Genomic DNA, 27,098 nt, shown 5'->3' with positions numbered 1-27,098 from the left:
TTAAAATAAATATACTGTTATGCTAATTTAGAGAAGCTTAGACTAGAATTGGGAGATCACTTCATTGATAACTTCATATATCACATCAATGTTTAGAAGCCCAAACAAAGCTAAGCCCTTTATTAATTACAAAACCCAATAGGAATCAATACCTGTATTCCTCTTGTGTGAAACGTGGGATTTCTCCGGGATGTAAGACAAGGATTTTCACCACGGCACTGCTGGACATCACAGGCTCACCATCATCAAACGCAATAACCACCAACTTAAACAGTAATAAAAATTCACGTTAAAATTATTGACAACAAAACACTTTCTCATTTTTCCATATGTGCTTTTAATCACTGGACTGCCGGATTCTAGGAGGCAGAACACTGAATACCAGGCAGCAGGCAATGAACTTACGTATGCTACATGTATTATTTAATCTGCACAAAACCCTGCCAGGTAGATGTTATTACTTTAATTTGTGAGATGATATCACTCAAATAAATTGAGTTAGTAACTCTACGATAAATAAAACTACCAGTAAAACAGTTGTTATATCTCCTGATGATAAACTCCCATAATTTCACTGGTGCCTACAGTGAAAACATGTCTTTCTAGGCACTAACACATTTAAGAAGTGTTAAATTCAGTCACATCAATAGCAAAAAGCTAATTAGCTTGCATATATAAGGAATTAATTTTTTCCAAAGTGAATTAATTGTCTGCAAGATTATAGGCCAGAAATACTTACTCTGGAGGATAAAATTGGAAATGTTTAGACTTTAAACACACTTTGAAATACACTCATTTAAAAACAATTACAACATATAAAACCAAGTTTACAGCAGGAAGTGTTCAAATAATGCAAACTAAAAAAGCTTTAGTCTTAAGTGTAATAGCTGTATAAGATTTATTATTAAAATAACTTTTATGATTTATCATTTTCTTTGATAACCTACTTTATATCTAGAAGAATTTTAGTGTTTATAAGAAATGCTAAATATATTCAAAATTATGTGTTTCTCCAGAATATAATTTTGAAAGCTACAGATTACTAATCTAAATTTATTCAAACTAGATCATGAAACCATAACCAAGGATCATCTGAGAGCCATATTTACCTTTAGATTTCAATCTTACAAAGAAAATAATTATTCCAAATACTGATAAAATTATGTGAGACATAGTATTTATTGATAGTTGCAATGTCAACTGATGAGAATTTGATTGAAAAAAATGGAGACTATTATGAAAACAATCAAAATGTGTTGGATGCCTTTACTTATATTAGGGTTTAGATTAGTTTTATTTTGAATTATATCAGGTAATACTGGGGTGGGCATTATGTTTTCTGTGTGTAAGGGTTGTAAATCCTTTTAAGGCAAGCAAACAACTCAGGCACAGAGCTGTTTGGTTTCACACAGAAACATACGCTTTATTACACCACAAACTCTTTGTAGAGCCAAAGGCTTTATTTATAGTGAAAAATTTTATTCTAAGTAACTATAGAAAATGGACATAGTCAACAAAATAGATTACTTATGAGAATAGTGAGGGATAATATTATTTCACATTTTCTGGAAGTATAACAAATCATGAGTATATAAACTTGATCCAGCAATTCTGCCTGCAGTTATTTAAGGAAAAAAAAGGCAAGTGGCAAATGATAATTGCAAAAGGAGTTTCATGAAAGCAAAGATTAGTATAACAAAAAATTAGAAACAGCCTAGTTATTCAACAAGGTATAAACAAACAAACAAAAAGGATAGTGTATTCATATAATAGAATATCATGCAACCATGAAAATAATAGCATTAATAGTATTCATTGGTAAGTATAAGTTAAAAAAGCAGTATGAATAATATTACCATGTTACTTAAAACATGTATTTGTATTTAAATAGAAATATAACATAAGGATAGAGAGTAAAATCGTAAATTCTACTTATCTCCAAGGTGTGAAATATCAAGTGATTTTTTTTCTTTTTATCGAACTGTATTATCAAAGTGTCAATGCAGTTAAAATGTATTGTTAGTAATTTTAAAATATTAAAAAGAAGAAAAAGAGAGAGAAGTATGGTCATCTGTCAAACCAAATTTTCAATAAAAAAATTAAGCATCTAATAGACAAGTAAGGAAAACTAACCTTAAAAATGGTCGTAGGTTCTTCATTAAGATTGACTCGAGTTATTACTGTTCCAGAATCTTCTTCTACATCAAAAATACTGGCAGGATAAGGAGACTGGACACCATCTACTCTATATCTCACACGACTTGCAGGTAATCCCTACAATAAAATTAAATATATAATTAATTTACAGTCACACAACAAACACAAAGTGTAGTGATAATGTTAAAATGGTTTTTAAAAAGCATGGCCTTTAAAAGTGAAAAATAATATTTCAATTTTCCATAATTCCAGGTGCAGATATAGCATAATCTTCATTTCATTCCAATAACTCAATCTAAATTAGTGGAGTTTTTACTACATGTCATTCAAAATAATATAAAATAATAAACTAATGTTTGACTTGAGAATCCTCTCTTCCATTTGTCTTTAATTTTATGAATCTCAACTTACTCCCTAAACACTATATCTGCTAATATTCCTTCAAAAAGATTCGAGTACAGTAGTAGAAAAATGAAACCATCTGTCATAAGGAAAATTCTCCCCCGCCCCTTTTTTTCTGGATTGGGTGAAGTAAAACATTATCTCTTCCCTACTTCTCAGGTTCGGTGTTTATATTCCACGTTAATTCCTATTATAGTTAATACATTCTGATATGAAGCTCTCCTTTAAAATAATTATGGAATCCTCTGAATTTTTCTAATAAATAAATCCTCATATAATCTACAGTAATAGGTTATAGATGATGTGTTCTTACGCCAATTATATACTGCATGATGTAATAAATCTGAGTTACACATCATTGAACAAAACTCAGATATTTTTAGTAATATTTTTAGTGATTGCAAAAATCATTGATACATAGATAATTTTCTATATGGTATAGAGCAGTGATGGCAAACCTTTTGAGCTCGGCGTGTCAGCATTTTGAAAAACCCTAACTTAACTCTGGTGCCATGTCACATATAGAAACTTTTTGATATTTACTAAAACAAAGATTTATATTTTTGATATTTATTTTATATATTTAAATGCCATTTAACAACAAAAAAATCAACCAAAAAAATGAGTTCGCGTGTCAGCTCTGACACGCGTGTCATAGGTTCGCCATCACTGGTATAGAGGATCTCTAAGAATCTACTTAACTCATAATGTGGTGACAAGTTTTCAATTTTAAACCCATCAATATCTGGTCATAAATACTCATCCATAGCTATTCACATTCATCTCTCAAGATGATAGGCAATGGTGAGAAATACATACTTATGTACTATGGGCCTCATATTTAGTCAAGTGGGGAGGACAAAAGGTGCACAGAAAAACACAATGATCTCATATTTCTGATAAAGCTATCAGAAGCATGGATGTACCAAATGAAGGTGCTAGAACTAGAGCACAGATTTTCAGAGTTATAGTCAAGTGGATTTTATACCTCTCTACGTAGACACTAAAATAAGAAAATGTAATATGCCTAAAAATAGTTTGATTTGTAGATATTACAGTGGTTGTGTTATATGTGGAATCTGATCTGTTATATTATTTGAGTATTAGAGTGACAAACTAAAACAATTTATGTGTCAAGATTTGGGACATTTTAAACTCAAAGGGATAAAAGTAGGTATGTATCATTATTAAGTGGAATAAGTTGAAAATGTCTTTTAAAACAAAATATCCTGTAAAAATTTAATTAAAATTTGTACATACAGGGATTTGCAAAAAAATAGGTTTACTGTTTTGAAATAGGTTTCAGTATGTGAAACACGGAGTTTATTCCTGTATTATTATTTATTAATTGCTCTATTATTTTCTATAGAAACAACTGTAAACATACTTTTGCCCACCCCTGTACTTATTTGGGGATATTGTAAAGACCCTATTAGCATGGTAGTTTTATGAAAACTTGATTTTCCAATTAGACAGTGTCATGGATGACACCAGAATTACTTCCTGAGTCCAGGCATTGGTATCCTAAAGTTCACAAATGATGAGGATACAAGCACTGTCCCAGACCAGAGGCAAAGTGAGGCATTTTTGCCATGAAAGCAAGACTGAGGAGGAAATAGTAACCAAAATCTATGTGCCTGACATTCACTAAGTGTTTTCATTTTTCATTAAATACAAGCACCAATCCACTGAAATGATCTTATTATTCTTATATGGAAATGAGGTTCAAAGAAGTTAAGTAACTTCTTTATGTAACTTAAGTCTTAAAGGATTACGTATACAATATAATTTTTCCTAGTTAAACACAAACACCAACACTAGTAACATTAGTCAATAACTTAATGGGACTCTGGGGATGTTTGCCAACCCTAATAGCCCCAAAGAACGACATGATTTATGACATCTATTAAATGAATTAATTAATTTGTTTGTTTATGTTTTAGGCTTCTTTCCAAATACAATTTGGAATAGTGACTTATTTAAATATTGTGCTGTTTCCAAAATGTGAAAGGCATGATTTCAACACTGTGATGTCTTTTTATCTACTAAATTTGACATATGTAAAACTCAATAAATATTAATATGAGACAAAACTACTGGAAGAGTAATTTATTTAGTACATATGTAGCAATTTGGTGATATACTGAGATGATACTCTGAGTCTGGCAGTTTTTCTAGATAATGGGAATATGAAAGACCAAAAAACAATCCTGTCACAATTCTGCTTATGTTAGTTTTTTTTAAAACTAAAAGTAACATATTTCTATACAATAACAAGGCATATGTAACTAATGTAGCGGAATAAATGTAAATTTATATAAAGAAAACGTAACCCTGATATTTCAACTATTTTCTTTATTACTTAGTACATTTTTACTTCTAATTTCCATTCTTATAGTTAGTGTCAAACACAGTATGTTTTGACTTAATGATGGTGAGAATGTAGTTAATTACTACAGAAGTTAATTGCAGATCTCTATGAAAGATGTTCTAAACCTGCAAACATAAGGAATTTCAATGAGACTATAATGGACAAATAATAAATGCTTATTATCAGGGGATATCTGGATTTAGTCATTTTTCTTAAATACATAATTACCAAGAAATTGCTCAGGCCCATGTAATTTTCTTCATAATAATGGCAATCACATTTTGTCAGGAAATACTAACCCTATTATTATCATTACACACAAACATTAGGTAATTTGTTTTCAAGCACACAAAGAGTTTTCTCTCTGACATGGTTTCCAAAATTATTTTTCCTCAATGTCTTTGAAATCAGCTAATCTGATGTATTCTGTAACAGTGCAATTCACAAAATTTCTCAAATATGATTTAGCATCAGGGAGTACTATAAAGTGGTTTGATTTGTGGTTGTTGTTGTTCACTTATAATGACATTCATTTAAAAAATTTTAGTGCATTTAACAAGATGTTAAGGTCTATTAAAAGAGAGTAGAAAAAACTGCAGTCAAACTCTACATTTTACCACTGAGAGGATCATGTGCTTTTCTTTCTTCCTCCCCCCAACACTGCTTTTAAATTCTACATGTAGTGTTTTTTTTTAAATATATTTTATTGATTTTCTACAGAGAGGAAGGGAGAGGGATAGAGAGTTAGAAACATCAATGAGAGAGAAACATCGATCAGCTGCCTCCTGCACACCCCCTACTGGAGATGTGCCCCCAAGCAAGGCACATGCCCTTGACCGGAATCGAACCTGGGACCCTTCAGTCCGCAGGCTGACACTCTATCCACCGGTTAGGGCCCAACCCTGCTTTTAAACACCTGAAGTGACCACTATACTTTGACAACACAGTGAGTTGAAGGTCTTAAAGGCAAGGTCCTTATGCCATATATTATTAACTTAACATAATGTCTGCATATAGTTCAGTTTCGACAGATATTGTATTCACATAGCTACTAAAGATTTTAAGAAATATTTGCTTCAAGATTATTTACCACTAACTCTTTTGGGAAATGTTTTTCAAAGGCAAACATAAGTCAATCCCCTAGATCAGCCGGCCCGTTTGAAATGAATAAAACTAAAAAAAAAAAAAAAAAAAAGACTGTACCCTTTTATGTAATGATGTCTACTTTGAATTTATATTAGTTCACACAAACACTCCATCCATGCTTTTGTTCTGGCCCTCCGGTCCAGTTTAAGAACCCATTGTGGCCCTCGAGTCAAAAAGTTTGCCCACCCCTGCCCTAGAGACATCAAATCATATATTTCTTTTAACATTTCTTCATTTGGATACATTTTTTAAATGTATAAGGTAACCATGGGGACATATTTAACTTCCTTTAAATTATATTTTACTAAAATCTCTGTACCTGTGGTCCAAACAAAATAAAACTTCCTTCACAAAGACCAACTTCCAAAACCAAGGGAAGTTAAAAATAAAGATGAACTTGAACTAGAGCTAGTAATTAGCAACCCTATCCTTTCTGTCTTAAAATCCTCCCATTTTTCTTCGGATGAAACAAAACATCTTGACACTGTCTTTGTGGTCACCAGACTGAACACAATCTGACTCAGGTGTATCTCTCTACCTCCTTACAAAATTGCCTCCTTTGTTTTTTAAAACTTATTTTTCCCCTCCTACTTTTGAGCCTGATTCTTCTGTCCAGAACCATCCTTGAGTCACTACACAAAATCAGACTCCTCGTGCCTGGTTTTACAGCACCCTAAACATTTATTCCTTAAAGGTTTCACAGTTGTCATTTTTATTTACTTGATTGATTTGTGATTAATTTCTATGTCTTTATGTTTGAAATTCTAAGGTTAGAAAACGTGAAAATTTTAATCCTTAACACTTAATGCAGTGCCTTAAATACTGAGGGATTTTTATTTTGTTTGGACCATATGTACAGAGATTTAAGTAAAATATAACCAATAATTTATGGAACATTTTCATCAATGGATCTGCCAGGCATATTTATTTCTAATTTCTTTATGTCAATTTATCCTCACATCTTGTTCCTACTTAATATAACCTCCTCCTTTTTTTCAAAAAAGGCAACCATTTTAATGCACTTAAAGAGTAGCTTTTAACTACACTGTTGTGGTGCACTGCATGATTGTTCAGCAAATATTCCTTTCTTTCTTCTCCTTCTTCTTTTTTTTAGCTCTACTTCTTGCCCCACTGATATTGGGCTTGGCCCTGTGACTGGCTTTGGTGGATGGCAGCTGAGGGACTGTGACACACAACCAAAAGTCTTACATGTGATCATGCAGTTAAGCAAGTTCTTTTGTGATTCCGTCCTTCACTATGTGAACAGCAGGTGGCTCAGTGAAGGGTTCCAGAGGAAAGAAGCATGTGAACTGGACATGAACTCAACCTTCAGCCTTAATCCAAGACCAGCCAACCCAGCTGCCTCACAAAATATAATTTTTTAAAATAATGAACTAGTGATATTTTGGTATTGTTTACTCTGCAGCATTGGGTAAGTAAATCTAACTGGTACTACTGTGGGCATTTTTGCTTTTTTCTAACTTTATGTAATGGTATTTTTTTCTTCCTATCCTGTCATTACATTGCAATCTTGTTGCTATATGTTCCTAACATCTTGCTGTACTAGAAATGCACAGGTTACTTCACTGTTAATAAAGATCACAGCTACATGGGGATCCATTTGATGTCAGAGTCCATAACATAACTGTTAATGCTCCTGTCACCTCCTGAAATTTTCTTGAATGCTTTGAAATCTGGATCCCAAAGAAATATTTTCACTCCCATGTTCATGGAAGCATTATTCACAACAGCCAAATTGAGGACATAACCTAAATATCTGTAAGTGGAGGAGTGAATAAAGAATATTGGTATAGCCTGGTGAGTGTGGCTCAGTGGTTGAGCAAAAAACCATGAACCAGGAGGTCACAGCTCGATTCCTGATCAGGGCACACGCCCGGGTTGCCGGCTCGGTCCCCAGTGGCAGGAGGCAGCCCATCAGTGATTCTCATCATTGATGTTTCTATCTCTCTCTCTCTGAAATCAATAAAAAGATATTTTTTTAAAAGAAGGAAAAAAGAAAGAACTTGCAAGGTGTATATTGTAAAAAATTTAAGACATACTTGCGTAAACCAAGAGATGCAACAAAGCAATTTTTTTTTTCACTCCAGCTAGAAACTCTTGATTCACTTCTGATCGTGCTTTTATTCTGTCTGCTGTATTCAACTCCAGGCCCAATCACTGTTAATTCTTATATTTCAATGGCTTTTAAGTATTTATATTTCCCCCATTTTCATTATCAATCTTTTCGTTCTCATGCTGAAATGAAAGCAATAGCTGCTAACTCACCTCCTGGTTTCATTTATCTCCTTCAATGATAAAAATGTATCACAGGAAATTAATTATTCTAATATATAGCTTTAATTTTGCCTCTGCCCTGTTTGCAAGTCATTAGTAAGCTTCTTCTTCCTATATAATAAAATGTATTCCATAAAACATATCTTCCATATTTCCTGTCCCCAGATGAGTGGCTAAAAACAGCCTTAATGCATTCTTTTAATAGCTAACATTCATTGAATCAGTACCAATCACAGCACACAAATTCAGGAACAACTGATGAACGTTTTGACTGAAATTTCTGGATAGTTTTTCTATGCTGATTTCTTCTACCCTCATTTAAACTAATCCCCTACATTTTTAAAAATTGAATTCTGACCCAGAGCAGCTCAGACCATACCAGGGCACCTTCATTCCTTGGTACCTTTCATACACACTCTCATGGCTTCATCTCTGTTTCTCTCTTGCCATAGTCTTATTTGTGAAGTCCACTCTAAATGTTTTCTGATCGGTTTATTCATTCAGTAAGTTCTACAAAGTGTTTATATTGTGGCAGGCACATGTTTGGTGTGGTCTACCTACCACCTAAGAATAGCTATCATTTAAGGAAATGGGATATCAAAGAGACCAAGAGTTACCATGGCTTGGCTTTGAGGGTGTTAAGGCCAAGAACCCAACTCCTGAGAAGCCAAAGCTACTCTTTCTTTTTTTTCTTTTTTAATTGATTTCAGAGGGGAAGGGAGAGGGGGAGAGAGACAGAAACATCAATGAGAGAAAATCATTGATTGGCTGCCTCCTGCATGCACCCTACAATGGAGATTGAGACTTTAACCCAGCATGTGCCTTGACCAAGAATTGAACCATGACCTCCTGGTTTACAGGTCGATGTTCAACCACTGAAGCATACTGGCCAGGCCAAGCTACCCTTTCAAAGGCTCTGTTCCCATTTTCTCTGACAAGAAGTTCAAAATAAAGGATATTATTTAAGCCATAAGCCATCATTTTAGCTGATAAGCATGGCAGTTTCCTCATTAGAAGAGCAACATTTACATCACTAACAGTTAAAATTTAATATTGATTTCAAGTAATTTTAACATTATAATTATTCTTGAAAGAAATCTATATGCTATAAAAAGGAAAGAAAATAACACAGATTCTTAGAATACTTCCCATTGCCTTTTCTTGACATTAACCATGTATTAACTTTCTCATAAAGCCCTCCCTTTTGTACTCATTTACACTTTCAGAGCTAATTATAACTCATTGTCATTGTAAAGATCAAGTCCCAACTGTTTCATGGTGTGCTTTCAAATGAAGTATTTAAGACCAAAGGGACTAAGGCTGGGGTTATATCTTCTCAATTTGCACAAGCTGACATGCATTATGAAAATAGTTCTTGATTATTTCGTTAACACCTTTGATGTGAGGGAAACAAACAAAAAACCCACTGCGCTGAGTACACACACACACACACACACACACACACACACACACACACACCCCGCCATGCTCCTGGGTCAACAATTTGGTTTGTAGGCAATGATGTTTAAAACCAAAGTTTTCGCAACATTGCTAGCAATAACCTAAATCAATACAGCATAACAACACAAGTCAGTATGTGGCAAGTGATGAAAAATAGAACTGTGGAGATGTCATTCGGAAATGATAAAGGACCGCTTATATTATCTGGAGATAAAAATACAATCTTATAACACTCCTGGCTCTGTAGAGTTTTAACTATTGCACAAAAAGCAAGCAGTAAATCATGGATAAAGACACTTTGTTGTTGCTTTCATTTTACTGTTATGCCCTCTACTAACAGCCTGCATCAGAATAACTACTTAAAGGTTAAGCATTTTGAGCACCATAATTATCTGCCATTACTTGGTGATGACATGACATTTTAATAAAACACAAGGTATGAGTCATAAAAGAAAAACCTGACCATCTTTTTCACTGTCTAGAGATCAACAAAAGTGCCCTTGAGTGAGTGAGGAGAGTGTAAAAGCCGCCTGTGAAAACACTTTAGCAATACTTCCTCAGGTAGCTTGTCTGAACTCCGAGGATTAGTATAGCTCTCAAAATCTCCAAAGAGGGGGGAAAATGCCCCACACACCGCAATTATTTTCCTTTTAGAGAAAGCCTTGGAAAAAAAAGTGTAGTGAGAATACTTATTGATTTTTAAACCAATTACTATTGAGCGAGAAAATAGAAGATCTTTTTTATGAAATACATTTAATTCATAAATCAATAAAAGAAATGAAAAAAGGAGTCTTCAATGTCTAAATAATTCTTACACCAATACAGGCAAATAAGAGAGTTTGTTAAATTGCTAATATTAAACATGTTTCAATTACTGCTTTACTTTAAACAAGAAACATGAATTCCTAAAATGTGTGAAGTAAAAAGAATGATATGAAAATGAAAAGGTAATACTTCTAGGTCCCTCAGATTTTCTTGGAGATGAGCAAAATGTAAATTTCATTCATTTATCCCAATTTTTCCTTCCCATGTGCTCACAGAGGACGCTATTGTGTCAGGCATTTACTAGGCCCACAAAGAGAACTTTTGTATCATGGGGAGTGAGAGGTAGCTTCAGAAAGAATAAGTATATGCAAATGGAAATTACACTTGCAGTTTTATGTTTTGTGAACATTTGGAGTGAGACGTCTCTGCTGAGCAGAAAGAAAAAGTTAGCAATTTTAAATATCCAAAATGATTAGTCATTCACTGTTCACATCGATGCTGTCACAAAATCAAGGCAGAAAATCAAAGTCCTAACAGCTTTAATCCAATGGGAAGGAAAAAAAAAGTCCCTTGAAGATTTTTCCCCTCCCTCGAGAGCACTTTCGTTTTGCACAACCTGCATTTTATAATTTTTAATTTATATTCAGCAACAATGCTCGCTGTGGCTCTAAGACCTTACCCAGTTTCTCCATCTGATACTTCAAAAGATTTTGTTGTTGCTATTTTCTACTTTAAAATGGGCGGTCTCACTTCATTCAAAAGAAAGGAGATGCCTTAAAAAAATGTAGCCAACCTCTAGAAATGAAATTATTATTGCAGAATTCTAACAATACCTGCTATAGAAGGGTGCAGAAACTGTGCTAAGCATATGCACCACCTCCCTTAATTCTACAGCCCTCAAATAGCCAAACTGAGGCTTACACACTATGACATTTTCTCAGGGTCACAAATAACTAAATTTCTAAAGAACTCTCAATTTGTCAATTCTGAAGAGCATAGATATAAACATTAATTTAATCATTTATTTGAATTATCCAACCAATTTTTCTAACAGGCTATTAAGTACCAAGCATAGAGTTAGATATGGGAATACAAACTCGAGTATGTTGTGATTCCTGCCCTAAAGGTCATTACTTTCTAGTTTGGAAAGGAGACCTTTATGTAAACATAGTGTCCCCATAGATACTTATAGCCCCAACTTATAGAACTGACAGAGGAGATGTGAGGGGTATGAAATTGAAACTATCTGAAACTACCTTATAATTAATACATGTTTATAATAGGAACAAGTAGAAAACACTTGACAAGTTCATTCAACAAATACTTAGTCTGTATTTAAGACTCCAACATAAAATAATGGAAGTAAAATGCGATCATAATATTTTTGAAAACTGTAATATTTCTTTCTGAAAATTTTCATGGAATTGAGCTTTTATTTCAAATTGGTGTAGGTGCAGCCAAATTGGAACTATGCTTATTTAAGGGGCCCCATTTGCAGCAATAATTGGAGAACAGGCTGAATATGGGTTATACCAAAAGGTTGCTAGTGTTTCAAGGATTAAAACTGAGTCTGATATCATACATATTCACTAACCGAAATAAGGTATGCTCAGCATTCCAACTGAATAACTGGCAATCACCTTCCATCTAATAAAAAGTCAGGATCATATATTAAATGTTAAAAAGTACTGGGAATGCCAACCTAAGAACTTTCAAAGAAATGCGGAATTTGAGCCTGGTAAATTTCCATGAGAGAGGCAGGGCATTAAAAACAGGGTCTGCTCTCTAAATAAGTAATATAGCTTTATAAAATGGACAATGGACTAAAGACAGCTTCTCTCACATCAGTACAGTGACCTGAATGTCAAACCAGGTAACAAGGTCACAGGTGCCAAAAGTAAAGTGAGCATTTTGCCATCTTTGAGATCTGCCCCACATTGGTGACCAGCAGGCTTACTTTTATTCTTTCATCATTTATGCCACTAACCTTAATATTATCTTAAATTCTGCACTGATGAAAATTTCTCTGAAATCTGAATCTGCTAAGATGCTGAATCAGTTTCTGGGGAGCAAAACCTGGTTTGCACAATGACCATTATGGAATTGGTGTCCAAAGCATGTCTTGAATAGAACTGAATGTATATTCCCAATTTGAAACTATTCTGTATCTCTGAGAGTTTACTTAAAAGGCCGACAAACCACCTATTTCACATTTACCATCTCTATTAGTGTGTTCGACTATGACTTCATTTATATGTGGAATCCAATGAACAACATAAACTAACAAACAAAGTGGAGACAGACTCATGGATACAGGGGACAGACTGACAGCTGTCAAAGGGAAAGGGGTTGGGGGCTGGATGAGAAAGTGAAAGGATTAAACAAAGAAAAAATGAAAGACCCATGGACACAGGCAACAGTGTGGTGATGACCGGAGGGGAAGGGGGGCCGGGGGAGGTAGAAGAGAGTCAAGGGGGGATAAATGGGGATGGAAAGAGACTTGACTTGGGGTGGTCAACACACAATACAATATACAGATGATGTATTGCATAACTGTACACCTGACGCATATATAATATAACAATGTCACCCCAGTAAATTCAATTAAAAAAAAAGACTATGACGTTTTGCCTATCATATTTCCCGAGATGTAATGTTTCAAAGACGTCATAGCACACTCAAAGAAAGGAGCTTCTGCGTGAAAGTTCACTGCTTTCACCTTCACATTACTATTTCCAAGACCTCGTCGTCAAAAAGGCTTTATATGATGTCACAATTGAAGCTAAAAACTGTTACGACTGCAGTTCACCTTTATTAGATAAATAGCAGTACATAAGTACTATTTATATTAGGAATATGAAACAGAACTTTAAAAGCTCTTATAAAATTCAGGTGTTTTATATATTTTTTCCACTTTTCTAAAATACGTTATTCAACACCTGTGATATTTTTATACTATATCAGCCACTGACTTAAGAGTGTGAGTTCACTCCAGTAAAAAAAATTAATAAATAAATACATCTTCATCATTTGGTCATTAAGAGAAAAACTAGCATTTATAAAGTACTCAAATTATTTTTAGAAAGCATTTTATATAGGTACTATTACTTCTATATTCTATTTTTAATGCATTAGAAAAATTTGCCTCATTTCTGCTATAATACTGTTTTAATTAAAACCCCTAAATCTTGAAAGGCAATTTGGGATATCTTAATAAGGTAAAATCCTGGATGAAGAATAATTTATTTTTTTTAATGACAATTAAGTATTTTTTCTAAGTATTTGATATGCATCATTTTTACTTTCATAATTCAGTGATATAAGTGGCTTTTTATTTATGTAGTGTCACCCACATGTAGTGTCATCTAAAAGTGAAGTTAAGATAATAGTTTACCCAAATTAACACATTCAATATGAGTATTATATCATATGTTGATTTAGAGGTTGATAATAAAATAATTATACATGAATATAATGGAAAACATATAAGGATAAAACCTACCTTTACTCAACTTTAACTTTTCTAAATAAAGAATCCAAATTATACTGGCTCCACATGTAGACAATTATGTCTCTATATATTTATCATTAGTACTAGATACATTGGTGAGTAGTAAATTTTGAATTATAGTGAGACAAAAAGCTTATCCTTAATTGTTTAACTTCAACAATAATCATTTGAAATATAGTCTGTACCTATAGATGCAACAGGTGAGAGAACATAAAATGGGTGAGTGAACAGAATGAAATACACAAAGTGAAATACACAGAGTGAACTGGGTCATTCACTCACGAGCGCTAACGGTTTCCTTACTACAGAATATTGATCAACGTCCTTTACTTACAGGAGGGTCTGCATCCTCAGCATAAACACTTGTGATCGGTGTACCCTTCTCAGCATCTGGAGCCACGATCCCTTTGTAGATGCGTTTACTAAACACTGGAGGGTAATCATTCATATCCTGGAAAACACAATTAAAAGGTTAGTGCTTGGACTGAAACTGGGTTAGGTACCCAGTTACTTGACCGGCTCCATCTCTTCATATCATACAAACCATTTGCCACTGTCAGCCTCAATCCTCTCTATTCAGAATGGGGCCCCAGAGGAGACTGCCAGCGTGCCTGTACATTATTACATGTATGGTTTCAACAGAAGGCCATTCTGCTGGAGTAAACGTTCCATCACCCCCGCGCCCACCTGCAAACCAAATAGACCTTTTAGAGACTGGAGTAATGTTTGAAATGTTCTCTAAAGATCCTCTTATTGAAATGATGTGTTACTGAACTTTGGAAATAATGAAAAAACAAATTATATAAAAAGTGCCATCCAATGAGACAAGTATAGAAGATGGTGTTTTTATGTTTGTTTTGTTGTTAGTATTTTCAAAAGCACTCCAATGTTTCTGTTGCAACTTCAAATTCTTTATATACTTCGCATAATGGCATGATTAGAACATTTCAAATGCAAAGTATGAAACATCCTTTGACGCCACCCTACATATTTACTAGTATAACTGTAAACTGATTAAAGAATGTTTTCCCTATAGCACACTACGATAAGGACAAACAGGATTAGATGTTCTTATACATGAAAAACAATGATAATTAAGTATTTTTTCCTAAGTATTTGATATGCATCATTTTTACTTTCATAATTCAGTGATATAAGTGGCTTTTTATTTATGTAGTGTCACCCATTAAACAAGTATTTATCAAGTTCCTACCATTTTTTTGACCAAGTATAAGCACTGTGGACACTGTGGTGACTCAAGCAAAAGGTGCCCCTGTCTTCATGTCACTTTACTGCCATTTGACAGGTAAAGATATTGATCCTACCAGATAGTTTACTAAACTAGTGACTTGACTTAGTTGGCAGAGCTAACCTGATAAACCTGGTCCCCTGAGAGCAAGACCATTTTTTACTCTCAAGCATTTTATCCTTTATGGAGAATTGCATTTTATTATTTTTCTCAAAAGCAACGCTTATTAAATTGGCTGATTTAAATTTTGTAAACTTATTTATTTTAAAATAATCATTATGCCCTGCATTGTTTTGGGTAATTTGGGTCAAACACATTTGAGCCCGAAGCTACACCAGTTAATTACCTTACTCTCCAGGTCATCTTTTTCTCACTTGTTATTAGAAACATAAGAAGAAAATTATTCTACATAGTCTTTGATATTTTCTCTGTGACAACAATTTTCATGTACAATGTAAATTGCAAGCACCCTAATTAACTGATTATAAACACCTCTTTTCAAAGAGGTCAGGATAATTATCTATTACAATCAAGTAGAGCTTGTTCTATGTTCACCATAGAGTTGACTTCTAAGTTGTGAATATAAAGAAACCTGTAGACTCTAATAAGAAATAGGAGGTCTTGAACTATGTGTAAAACTGGAAGGAAAATCGTTTTCTCTGTTTGACATATAGTATTCACACCCTCTTCCATAAAATGAAAGAGTTCTTTTGTAAATTATGAGCTTTGGAATCTGAACAAGTAAATGAACCCAGGGAGCTGGTTCTCTACACGGAGGGCAGTGTAAGGTGTTGATCTTGAGGTGGCAGGGTCTGGAGTAAGTTGCATACACACTGTCTCTTGCTGTTTTCAAGAGTGCCAGTTACATCTAATGAGTGAATCCTGTCTTTTAAAGGATGGAGATCCTCTTGCACATCTAAACTGTAAATTCTAAAGGTTGGAAAAGAAGAAGCCCAGCATTTTAATTGTTCTGCACCCAAAGTCATATAAACTCAATATGCTCTTATGAAGTTTCTTCTCCTCCTTCCCCAGGGGGGGCATCTGGAACCTTAATGTTACAAGGTACTTTTTGGATAACTGGATTCTTCAGAAAATAAAAAGAAGATATGATATCTTTCCAATTATGTCCACACAGCTGCTAAAGGTGTTGAATACAGGCCTATTTTTTGCTGAGAAAGTATTCACTAGATTCGCCTTCTAACTGAATGCACAGTGGTCATGTTTTAATCTGGCCAACTGATTTGATGCAAACCAAAGGCTGTAATAACTGAAGACCACTGAAACATTAATGTCCCTAATTTTATGTTGCTTTCCATTGACAGGATGAAGAATCAATATAATTATTATAGCAGTACTTCTTCTTATGGTACATTGCACACATTTGGGGATAATAATCTTTTATTGTGGTTAAAAAGTATAGCCAGTTGCCCAGAGTTCTTGCACCATGCATTACTTCAAACGATAACATTTATTGAAATGTAATGCCATTGGGCATAATCGTTAGTTGGGTATATTTATGCTCCAGGGATATTGAAGAAAAATGTACACATGACTTGCTTCTGTACAAATGCTCTTCTATGCCTCAAATTAAGGATAAGCTTCACTCTCCAAAAACAAGCCCCTTTCTGTTAGCCATTACTCCACTAGAGGGTAGTAGTGGCAAAAAGAAAGATTTCCTTTTCTGTCCTTTTGTCAATTTTATCACCAAGACCCTCAATAATTTGCTTTCTGTGGTTATATTTTTGATCTGACCAATAACTAGTTTTCATGTTTCTAAAGTCTGTTCCGAATGTCATCATGGTTCTCAACTGGAACACCACCCTGCTCTTAAAAATGTTGACTAGTAAACTTGCAATTTGGCCCCATGTATCAATCACATAAAAACTCACCTGAAGGTACAGTTGGCTAGGGGGAAACATGAGTTTTATGTACAGCATGGCTCTCAGTATCACAAATATTGACGGAAATCCTACTGGGCATTAGACAGTACGTTGGTGTTGGGGTATTGTTACCACCAAGAAAGGCACAGTGCCTGCTGGTACTGGGGTTAGAGTTCAGTGTGGAAAGCAAAAACTAAATGCATAATGTCAAGTGTGGTGCATGTCATGAAAGAGACAGTACAAGGCTATGATGAGAGTGTATAGCACGGAGTTTAATTAGCTACATTACCATAGGATGCATTTCTGTTATCTGAACAACGTCCCCATCACTCATGCATTCTGGCAGCTGAAATAGCTTTTCCAAATCAATAGCTAAATTAGAGGAGGATAACACTGTGCAATGGTGACAAACCCAGTGATTTAATACATCATTCTATTGCTTTCTCGTTCCCTCTGTTGCGATGTTATGTAGGGGGGAAAGGAGGTGATACATTTTTGGAATTTTTCTAAACCATGACATTATGGTAAATTGAGACAATGAGTGCATATTCTGAGCTCAGGTCTATGAACAAATTCTAACAATATCACCCCATTTTAGACTTTCTCAGAAGTGCATAATAGTTACATGCGTGTGTGCATGTGTCTGTATGGTTCATTTTTTACTGTATATCAGGAAAATGCTGAGTGTATCAAATGTATCATTTCCATTAACTTTCACAAAATATAATAGTTATTATTATTACTATTATTCCTGTTTTATATATAAGAAAACTGAAGCTTACAGAGATTAAATTGCTCATTGTTATCCTGCAACAAAGGATACAGCTATGATTTAATTCTGTTATATCAGATCCTAAAAGCCTCATTCTGATATGTGGACGCAAGGAGAAAGAGAAATGGCAAACTCAACAGAAGATTATATGTAAAATGACTTAAGTATGATTTTCACTTAAAAATGCACATATAACCTTTAAGATATCTCTTTCCAATAATATTTTAAATTAAAAAATTCTTTCAACTAGTTACTATACTTTTATCTTGACAATCTGGTGAGCGTCTAAACCAGCCGTGGGCAAACTACGGCCCACAGCCGGATCCGGCCCGTTTGAAATGAATACAACTAAAAAAAAAAAAAAAGACCGTACCCTTTTATGTAATGATGTTTACTTTGAATTTATATTAGTTCACACAAACACTCCATCCATGCTTTTGTTCCGGCCCTCCGGTCCAGTTTAAGAACCCATTGTGGCCCTCGAGTCAAAAAGTTTGCCCACCCCTGGTCTAAACATTGTATAATGCTAATTTATTTCCCTGAAGATAATTGTTATAATTATTCATAAAGCTTTCTTTGGTAAAAAGAGAGTTGTTGCAGTTATAGTTATATTTTTAAAACAGTTTATTCAATATTTAAATCTGGAAATAGTTATTTTCACTAAAACCTAATAATGTTGTGTGTTTTTTCCCTAAGTTGCATTCCTTGAAAAATGAGTCCAATCAGAAACTTTACAACCAAAAAGAATCCCATGATCAAATATGGGAAATCACTTTTTTTTTCTTGAGATTCTCAAGGTATATCAGTACATTGAAGGCTCTTATATGAATGTATACGCCAATGCAGAGAGAGATCTGTTTACTTTTGCATAGCCCAGTGTTTCCCAAATCTATCTTGAGGAGCTAATACTCTATGAAATATATCCTCAGAGACCCGGAAGATATTGCGATATTAGAGACACAAACTAATAGTGTTTGGGATATTTTATGACTTTGGTGAATTAAAGTTTTTAGAGAATATATGGAAGATTCCAATATATCAAGCATGCTCCCCAAATGTGGCCACTTCATCAGGATGAAGATAGCAGCCACAGGAATGATGGGATTGGGAAATAATGGCCATGCTTAGCAGTAACCAGTAAGGCTTATCAGCATCTATTGTCCCCATTAGAAGGACATTCAATTTTGGAGATTTGCAGCAGTACCAAGCCTGTCTCAGGCAGGGGAAATATGATAATCCTTGAAGGGTAAAATCTCTGGGCATAGACATCTTTATATGTTCCCCCTTATTTGATTCTTTAGAGGTAACATGTCACATCTTAGTTGTAAAATTCTAGAGTAGCAGAGTATGCAGATACTTTATGAAACTATCTTACTCAGCCTATGACATGCCCTCCCTGATGTATTCACATTCTTTAAACTTCCTGGTTAATATATTAGAATAAAAATACACTAAACAAGAATATAATAGTGAAAAATATACTAGAGGGGAACATTTGATGACTATAGCCCAAAACAAGGATATCTCCAGGTCAACAAACTCCAAGGGAAAAAACATCGACCAACTCCAAAGTTGAAAAATCAACTCCAACCTGTAAAAAAATAATGATTACTCTGTTCAAACATACTCCCCTTAGCTGGTTCATTGAAATCATCTTTAATTCAATTTCCCCCTTCCAAAGGAAGGGAAGGAAATATGCTGTAAATCTTGAAATGTCCAGAATTTCTTACAGTATTTGTTTGAGTACTGAACTACCTCCTCCTGGTCTCTCACAACATAACTCCTCTGACCGAATCCAAACTAGGACACTACCAATACTGTCATCATGGAGCATCAGCAGCACATCAATGCCTGTCGGGCGTCCAGGGTTTGAGGCTGGACACTGAGTTTCTACAGAAAATCTAGAAAAGCCTATTTTCTATATGTTTGGGGGCATAGAAACATTTATTTTCCACCTGGAGGAGGAAACCCCTTTGAAAGATGAAAATGCTAACGTCATCTTCCAAGATACATTCTATTTCCATCAACCTTGGGGCTAATGGATAGTCATTCATTTCTGATCCTTCCACATATTCCTGCCCCCTCCTATACCTGCTCCTACTAACCCAGTCTCCCTCACTCTCCTACTCCTGTGCAGCCATTCTATCTAAAATGACCATCAGCAAAATGACTGAAATCATCTTTTTATCTTGGACAAGTCTTTCACAGCCCTTTCAATGCTGCCAAGTATTGTATATCCATTAATATATTTCAACTGCCGTGTCCTGTATTCAGCTTTTGGCTTTCCATAGAGAACAGAGCTTTTCTTTCTTGTGTATTTTCTGTTGTATATTAGAATTCAGTGTATAAGGTAAGATTTTTCTCTGAATTTTATGTTTTAAACTGTTTAGAATGTTATTTTTATTTTCCAGAGATTCATCCATATCATCTAATTGTCTATCAATAAATGTGCAATGAAATAGGCCTTGTTTTATCAATGTTCTACAAAAACTTTGCAATAAAAATCCATATTATTTTTTATGATAATTGGTTTTGTTTTGGGCCCTTAAAATGTGTGATCAAGAGAGCTCTTTGCAGGTGTCTGTCATATAATTATATTTTCTTATTAGTGTAGAACAGTGGTTCTCAACCTTCCTAATGCCGCGACTTTAATACAGTTCCTCATGTTGTGGTGACTCCCAACCATAAATTATTTTCATTGCTACATAACTGTAATGTTGCTACTGTTATGAATCATAATGTAAATATCTGATATGCAGGATGTATTTAGGCGACCCTGTGAAAGGGTCGTTCGACCGGGGGTCGCGACCCACAGGTTGAGAACCGCTGGTGTAGAAATATTTTTTCTTCTGAATATTACTTTAATTTCCCTATTCTCACTCCAGTTTTAAATAAATTTGATGGACTAGTTATAAACACTAGATATTTCTTTTTTACAAAAGAAATTATATTTCTGCTCATTTTCAAAGAGATCTTCAAGATGCTTTCCCTGTGGTGACTGTTTTCAGTAGAAATATCTCTTAGCAAATACCATGCAATTATGTTATCAGCAAAGCAGCTTGTCAGTACTGCAAGTAAACAAACCAATAGCAGGAAATTTGCAAGCTTAGAAAAGATCTACATATGTGGAGAGATGAGAATTCTATTCCAGTTTCTTTTCAAAACAAACAAGTCTGATAGTAGACAAGAGACTTTGAAAGTTCTCTTTCACCCTGAGTGAAAAGAGGAAGAAGGAGAAAAGAAAGCAAGTGTCAGTCTGTTTTGGGGGAAATATTCTGCAAATATTTTATGCTTATATCACTTGAAAAAGAAAAAAAATGGCATTGAAAATATCTAGAATTAAATCTTGAATAAGATTTGCTTTAAATGTACAATAAATCAGAAACAAATGTGTATAGGTCAAGAAGACTTAACCAATACATTGGTTTTACTTCTCTAAGTAAGGTAAATGATAAGAAACATTGAGTGACACCCCTCTATTGCAATAAAGGGTGCTCAAGCAACAGGCAATGAAATTTAAGTCTTGAGCTCAGATAAAGAATGAGGCTTATTTAGAATAAGCTTGCTTATTTACTTCATATGTTTTGATTCAATTTGACTCCAATGAATTCTAGAAAAAAAAAGTCCAAGACAGAGAGAAAAAATTCAAGCGGCCATGTCAGAGTCTATGAAGGTCATAATTTTCTACAACCCACCACATTCAACCTAGAGAGACGGCTACACTATCTGAGTATCCCTTTGTGGGTCTGGGAAGAATAGAAGGAAGGTCATCAGAAACAAGCCGTTTCTTCCCTTTTTGTCCAAAATCGTCCCACAAGGACCTTTTTATTCTATTTTAAATGTTTTTAATGCTAAATTCCACCGAGCCACATGGGTAGACAAGAGAAGACCAGAGTAAGATGGTTTAACAATGTCACCTGCTCTGGAAGCCATTTTGCTCTAGTTAGTTTATGCAGGTCAAACTTATCTTAGTCTTTTTCATTTCTTTGCCTATCCAACATCTTCCTAACCACTAATAGTATCATGTTCCTAATATGTTCTTGGAAAAAGATTTCTAAATTTCTAAATGTCATACCACAATAATGTGGCAACATAATATTTCAAAATATGAATTGAAGTCCCTCAGGTCATTGGTGGTTTTGTGCTGTCCCTTGAACCTCCCTGAAGCTACCAGAGCATTGTTTCAGGGGAGGGGGAAATACACAAACAGAAAAGGAGGTGACTAAGAAAAGACTTTGATAGTTCAAATACTGATTCCCAAAGCGAACTTAATGCTGAATAAAATTTTAACTCCCTGAAATAGACACATTTCCCATGATCTGAAATAGATACATTTCTTAGGATAGAGAGACACACTATGGATATAGGTACAGAGTCATTGTGGATCCCTGAGGAAAAAGGAACTCAGACCCTAATAGGACTCTCCAGACTGCTCTAAGGCATCTGAGAACGGAAGGGACTCATGCTCCCCTATCCAGGGTACTTTAGAGGAGACGGCAGGCTGTGATGGAGGAAGTAGCCTCAGGTGGGTACTGGCAGATAAACCTCAGTCAGAAAAGGCAGTGGAATACTCCCTGTGTCCCACTCCGATTGCAGGATTATCACAAATAAATCCAAACCAAACAAACAAACACACAAAAAACCAGACCCAAAGACCTTGCAGTCAAGTATTAAAGCATTAACCTACATGATAGTTATGCTAATTATAGATTGGTTAAGTCCTTATCAATCTTTTATGTTCTCATATTGGTATTTTCTAACAAAACCAATAGGATTTTTAGTTATTTATTAGTTAACCATCAAGTAAAAACTCAAGGAAAGCCATGCGTTTTTAATTCCATCATTTACACTATGAAAATGAGCATTGTGGAGAAGTTGCCTATTACCTTGTGTACCTTATAACTTTGTGTACAGTCCTTGACTGAAAGCACCTTTCAAGACTTGACGTCATCCCCAGAACCTGACTTTCTCTTATTCTAGGCAGAAATGCAACAGTAGAAATGCATTTGCAATGCTTTCCCCATAGGGAAAGTGCTCCTTTGGGAAAGAGCAGAGAAATCTGAAAGTTTAGTTCGCAGCTCAGGTGACCGTTATATCCACTTGAGAACTGTCACTGGAAATCCAAAGGTTGAAGACACCATGCTTTTTCAGGCAATCATTTGGCACATGGTATTACAATGGATGAGATAACAAACTTAGAGAGGTCAAGAAAGTCCTGTAAATCATAGAACTTGAAATGGTTGAACCAGAACTTAATTCCAATTTGATCTTGAGCCCAGAATCTTGGGTTCTAAATTAATTAGTTCTGGAGGCTTAGCACACTTAATCATTCAGTCATCTTATTAAAGATTTTATTTTTAAAACTGAAGGATTTGGATAAAAATTTGCACTAAAGTGTAGGCTGGCGAAATTATGGCTTGATTGAAGTCACAGAGCTAACAGCAGACTAAGGCAGCCACATGTTTGAATTAATTTTTTAGTGTTTCTTTCAAATTTATCTCTTAAACAATATAGTTGTTTCTCAAGTCTTCATAAATATTTATCAATTAAAAAATCTATGTTCTGGGTCTGGTACCACTATGTTATTATGAATTGTTGCACTAAATATTAGACTTATTGTATAAAAAACAGAAGCTACACGTAGAGAGTGCAAAGTAGGCAACCAGAAGTCACCTGTATTCCTTACCTTTACTATCACTGTGACGGTAGCAATCCCAGGTGGCATTGTGCCGTAAATATCAAAGGCCTCCACTAGGAAAGTGATACTTGCTTCCTGGTCTGGAAATGACTCATAGTCCAAACTCCTTAAAAGGGAGAGTTCTCCTGTAAATGGGTGCATTGCAAAAAGGTGCTTCACTTCTGGGCTTCTTATCCGATAAGACACATTTGCTCCAAGGTCAACGTCTGTGGCCTGTAACAAGAAGAATGGTTATATCAGTGGCAGTGCCAACCTAGAAAAATTAAATACTGATGAAGTCATGTGTCAGTGCTTAGGGCAGCATAAGTTTAATGCTGACCAAATGTCATGTTTCAGAGAAAAGCACGTTTGTTAAGTAATTTACCAGAAAGAGGGAGGAGGAGAGAAAGAGCGAGAAACAGAGACAGACATGAGATTTTTTGTCCTGGTGGAATTTATTACTAAATTTATTTTCCCTGAAAAAAATTATTATTAAAAGAACCGTACCACAGTAAAGAAATACGTATTGTCACAGGTGATTATTTCTTGCTGACCATATAGCCTTGAAAAGAAATATTTTAAATAAAAATAAATGTATTGAGCCTGAACCAGTGTAGCTCAGTGGTTGGAGTGTTGGCCCATGGACTGAGGGGTCACAGGTTCTATTCCTGGTCAAGGACATATGACTGGGTTGCAGGTTTGATCCCTGCCCTAGTCAGAGCACTTGCAGGAGACAACCATTCAATCTGTCTCTCTAACACCCATCTTTCTTTCTTTCTTTCTCTCTCTCTCTCTCTCTCTCTCTCTCTCTCTCTCTCTCTCTCTCTCTCTCTCTCTCTCTCTCTGTTTTTCTCTCCCCCCGCCACTCTCCCTCCTCTCTTTCCCCCTTCCATTTTCTCTGAAAATCAATGGAAAAAATATCCTTGCATGAGGATTAACCAAATAAATAAATAAATAAATAAATTTATTGAGTGATTTCCATAAACACAATGGATTATTAAAACACTAAAATAAAATTGATAAATATAATAATTTCATTTCATCTCATAAGTATCCTATAATACATTTCTAGAGATCACTCGATTATAACTCCCTCCATTTAACTAATATTTATTGAGTTGTTATTATGTGCAAGTTAGTATAGAGATGTACAAGACGAATCAAGGCAGTTTCTGCCCTCCAGGTTACTGTACAAAGAAATAAGACACAAATACCAAAATCAAAGGGAAAAAATGATATGTCACTTAATGGTGTTCAGAATTGGGAGTGATAACTTTTAGCTGAAAGGACGCTTTTTATGCAGGATTGTAGCATGATTATTTTACTCAGTAGTACAGGTTTGCAAAGGCCACTCTGGTAGGGGACATGGAATGGAGCAAAAATGGCACTGGGAAGGTGAGGGTTGGTTAGGCTCTGCATACAGTAATGCAAAACCTCTTATGTGAACTTCCAGTCTTGGCTCCCTTTAATCAAAGAAAGATTTTATTATTCCCTGCCTAAAATCCTTCTTGCTTTTCATTCCATTTTGGATCATCTCCCAACTCCTTAACATGGTGAGAAGGACATACACATTTTCCAGCCATTTAGCCCCTAATTCTCTTCTCTCCTCCAGGATTCTGAGAAGATTATTTCCAGTGCCTTGAATAGCCATTCTTCTTCTTTGCTTAAATAACTCTCACTCTTCAGTTTGCCATTTAGAAAGCAACTTTCTCCAGGAAACATTCTCTTTGACCTAAAGATTAGGCTATGATCTGTGATCCCCTAAGCCCCTCACTTTGAGGACCTCTATTTTAATTAGCAGTCTACTTGTCTACTTGCTACATGAGACCAAAAATTCAATGAACGCAGATAATTGTCTGGTTCATGTTTGAATCCTCAAAGTCTAGCAGAGGAGTGGATATAAATGTCGAAATTATACTTCTTGAATGAATGAATGAATGAATGAATGAATGAGATTAATGGAAGAATACAGGAAGAAATAATGGCCCTCTCTGTGACCGGCATATGTCTCTTGTCAGTTATTAATGTTTATTGTCTAAATATTTATTTAGTTGAATTATGAAAGAAATACAAGTTCTCTAAATCCATGCCAAAGAAATTCATGTGTATTGAAGTCAAGGAAGGTCTATTTTTTCCCCCCAAATATACTTCATATATCACCTGTGTCAGAATTAAATGAGTAGTTGCTTAAAATGCAGATTTCTGAGCGAATTTAACCTACTGAATCAGAATGTCCAGAGTTTCTGGTAATAGTGCAGTTGAGAAATGAAAAGGGAGGCATGGAGATGGAGACTATTAAATAGGAGAGTTAAGACTTGTGGAAGAATGTCAGTTGTTTACTGAAAATAAAATTAAAAATTACAAAATAATAAGTATAGCAATACCCTATGTCTGTAAAATATAGGTAACTCTTTACATGTGTATATACATATGTACATATATGCATTTATGCAAAAAATACATGCATATTTATTTTTACATATATATCTTTGATACTTGTGTGAGCACAAAGATAAATGTGACAGAGTAAACATAAATATTAATATGGAGTACTTTGGAGGTACAAGGTGGGAGATTATTGACTTTTTATAGACTACTGTATTGTTCATTATTACAATAAATATATAACATTAATTTTTTAATTAAAAAATCTATTTAGATTTTTAATTTAATTTCTTACAAAGGCACATTTTCTCCCCTTATTTTTTGTTGTATCCCTAGGAGTTGTTAGATTTTTTAAAAAATGTAGTGCTTGAGAGAGACTTATATTAAAATGTATTCATTGTTTACCTGACATTAAAAATTTTAAAAATAAAAAATTTAACTGGATGTGTTATTTTTTGATTTGCTAAATCTGTCAACCCTACCCTAATAGCTAATCCTATAATGTGGAACTTATGAAATGAATGCTCCTCCCACACACCTACCTCTACTTGAAGGAAGATGGTCCCAGCTGGCAGATTCTCTTCAACGACAACAGTATATGTTGAATTGGTGAACACAGGACTGTTATCATCAATATCCAACACCTTGATGGCCAGTGTTAGAGTTGAATGACGAGGGTGTACTGCTCCATCGGTTGCCACAACAAGAAGTTCATAGTAGTCCCTGACTTCCCTGTTAAGCTTCACTGTTGTGTAAATGCTCCCATTGGATGTGATACGAAAAAGATGATTGAAGTTACCCAAACTGTAGTACACTTGGCCATTTATTCCAGCATCAGGGTCAGTTGCCTAATTGAAATAAAAAACAAAGAAATTCACATAGCACATTTTGTTAAGCTTTTTTAACATTGCATTTTGTTATGTCTTCCTGCTAGAAGAGAATAGTTAATAGATCATGGAATATTTCTAACCAAATATTCTTTTTTCTCTAGGGAGAATATTAAAAAGATAATGAGAATGTAATGCAA

The 27,098-nt window shown here is 34.7% G+C and overlaps 1 protein-coding gene across 2 annotated transcripts in view; it reads right to left on the bottom strand.

Annotated features, from left to right (window-relative positions):
* PCDH15 (protocadherin related 15) overlaps nt 1–27,098 on the bottom strand; it is a 681,342-nt gene that overhangs the window by 134,962 nt on the left and 519,282 nt on the right. For both annotated transcript variants that reach the window (XM_059662693.1, XM_059662692.1), the window contains exons 19-23: nt 26,614–26,919; nt 23,696–23,920; nt 14,443–14,559; nt 2,134–2,274; nt 153–265 (exon numbers count right to left, since the gene is read on the bottom strand). In XM_059662693.1, coding sequence (XP_059518676.1) covers nt 153–265; nt 2,134–2,274; nt 14,443–14,559; nt 23,696–23,920; nt 26,614–26,919 — 902 coding nt within the window. The remainder of the gene's footprint in view (nt 1–152; nt 266–2,133; nt 2,275–14,442; nt 14,560–23,695; nt 23,921–26,613; nt 26,920–27,098) is intronic.

This window comes from Myotis daubentonii, chromosome 13 (genome assembly GCF_963259705.1).
Source record: "Myotis daubentonii chromosome 13, mMyoDau2.1, whole genome shotgun sequence".
NCBI lineage: Eukaryota > Metazoa > Chordata > Mammalia > Chiroptera > Vespertilionidae > Myotis > Myotis daubentonii.
The sequence above is the reverse complement of the archived record's forward strand: the minus strand, read 5'-3'. Positions and strand labels throughout refer to the sequence as shown.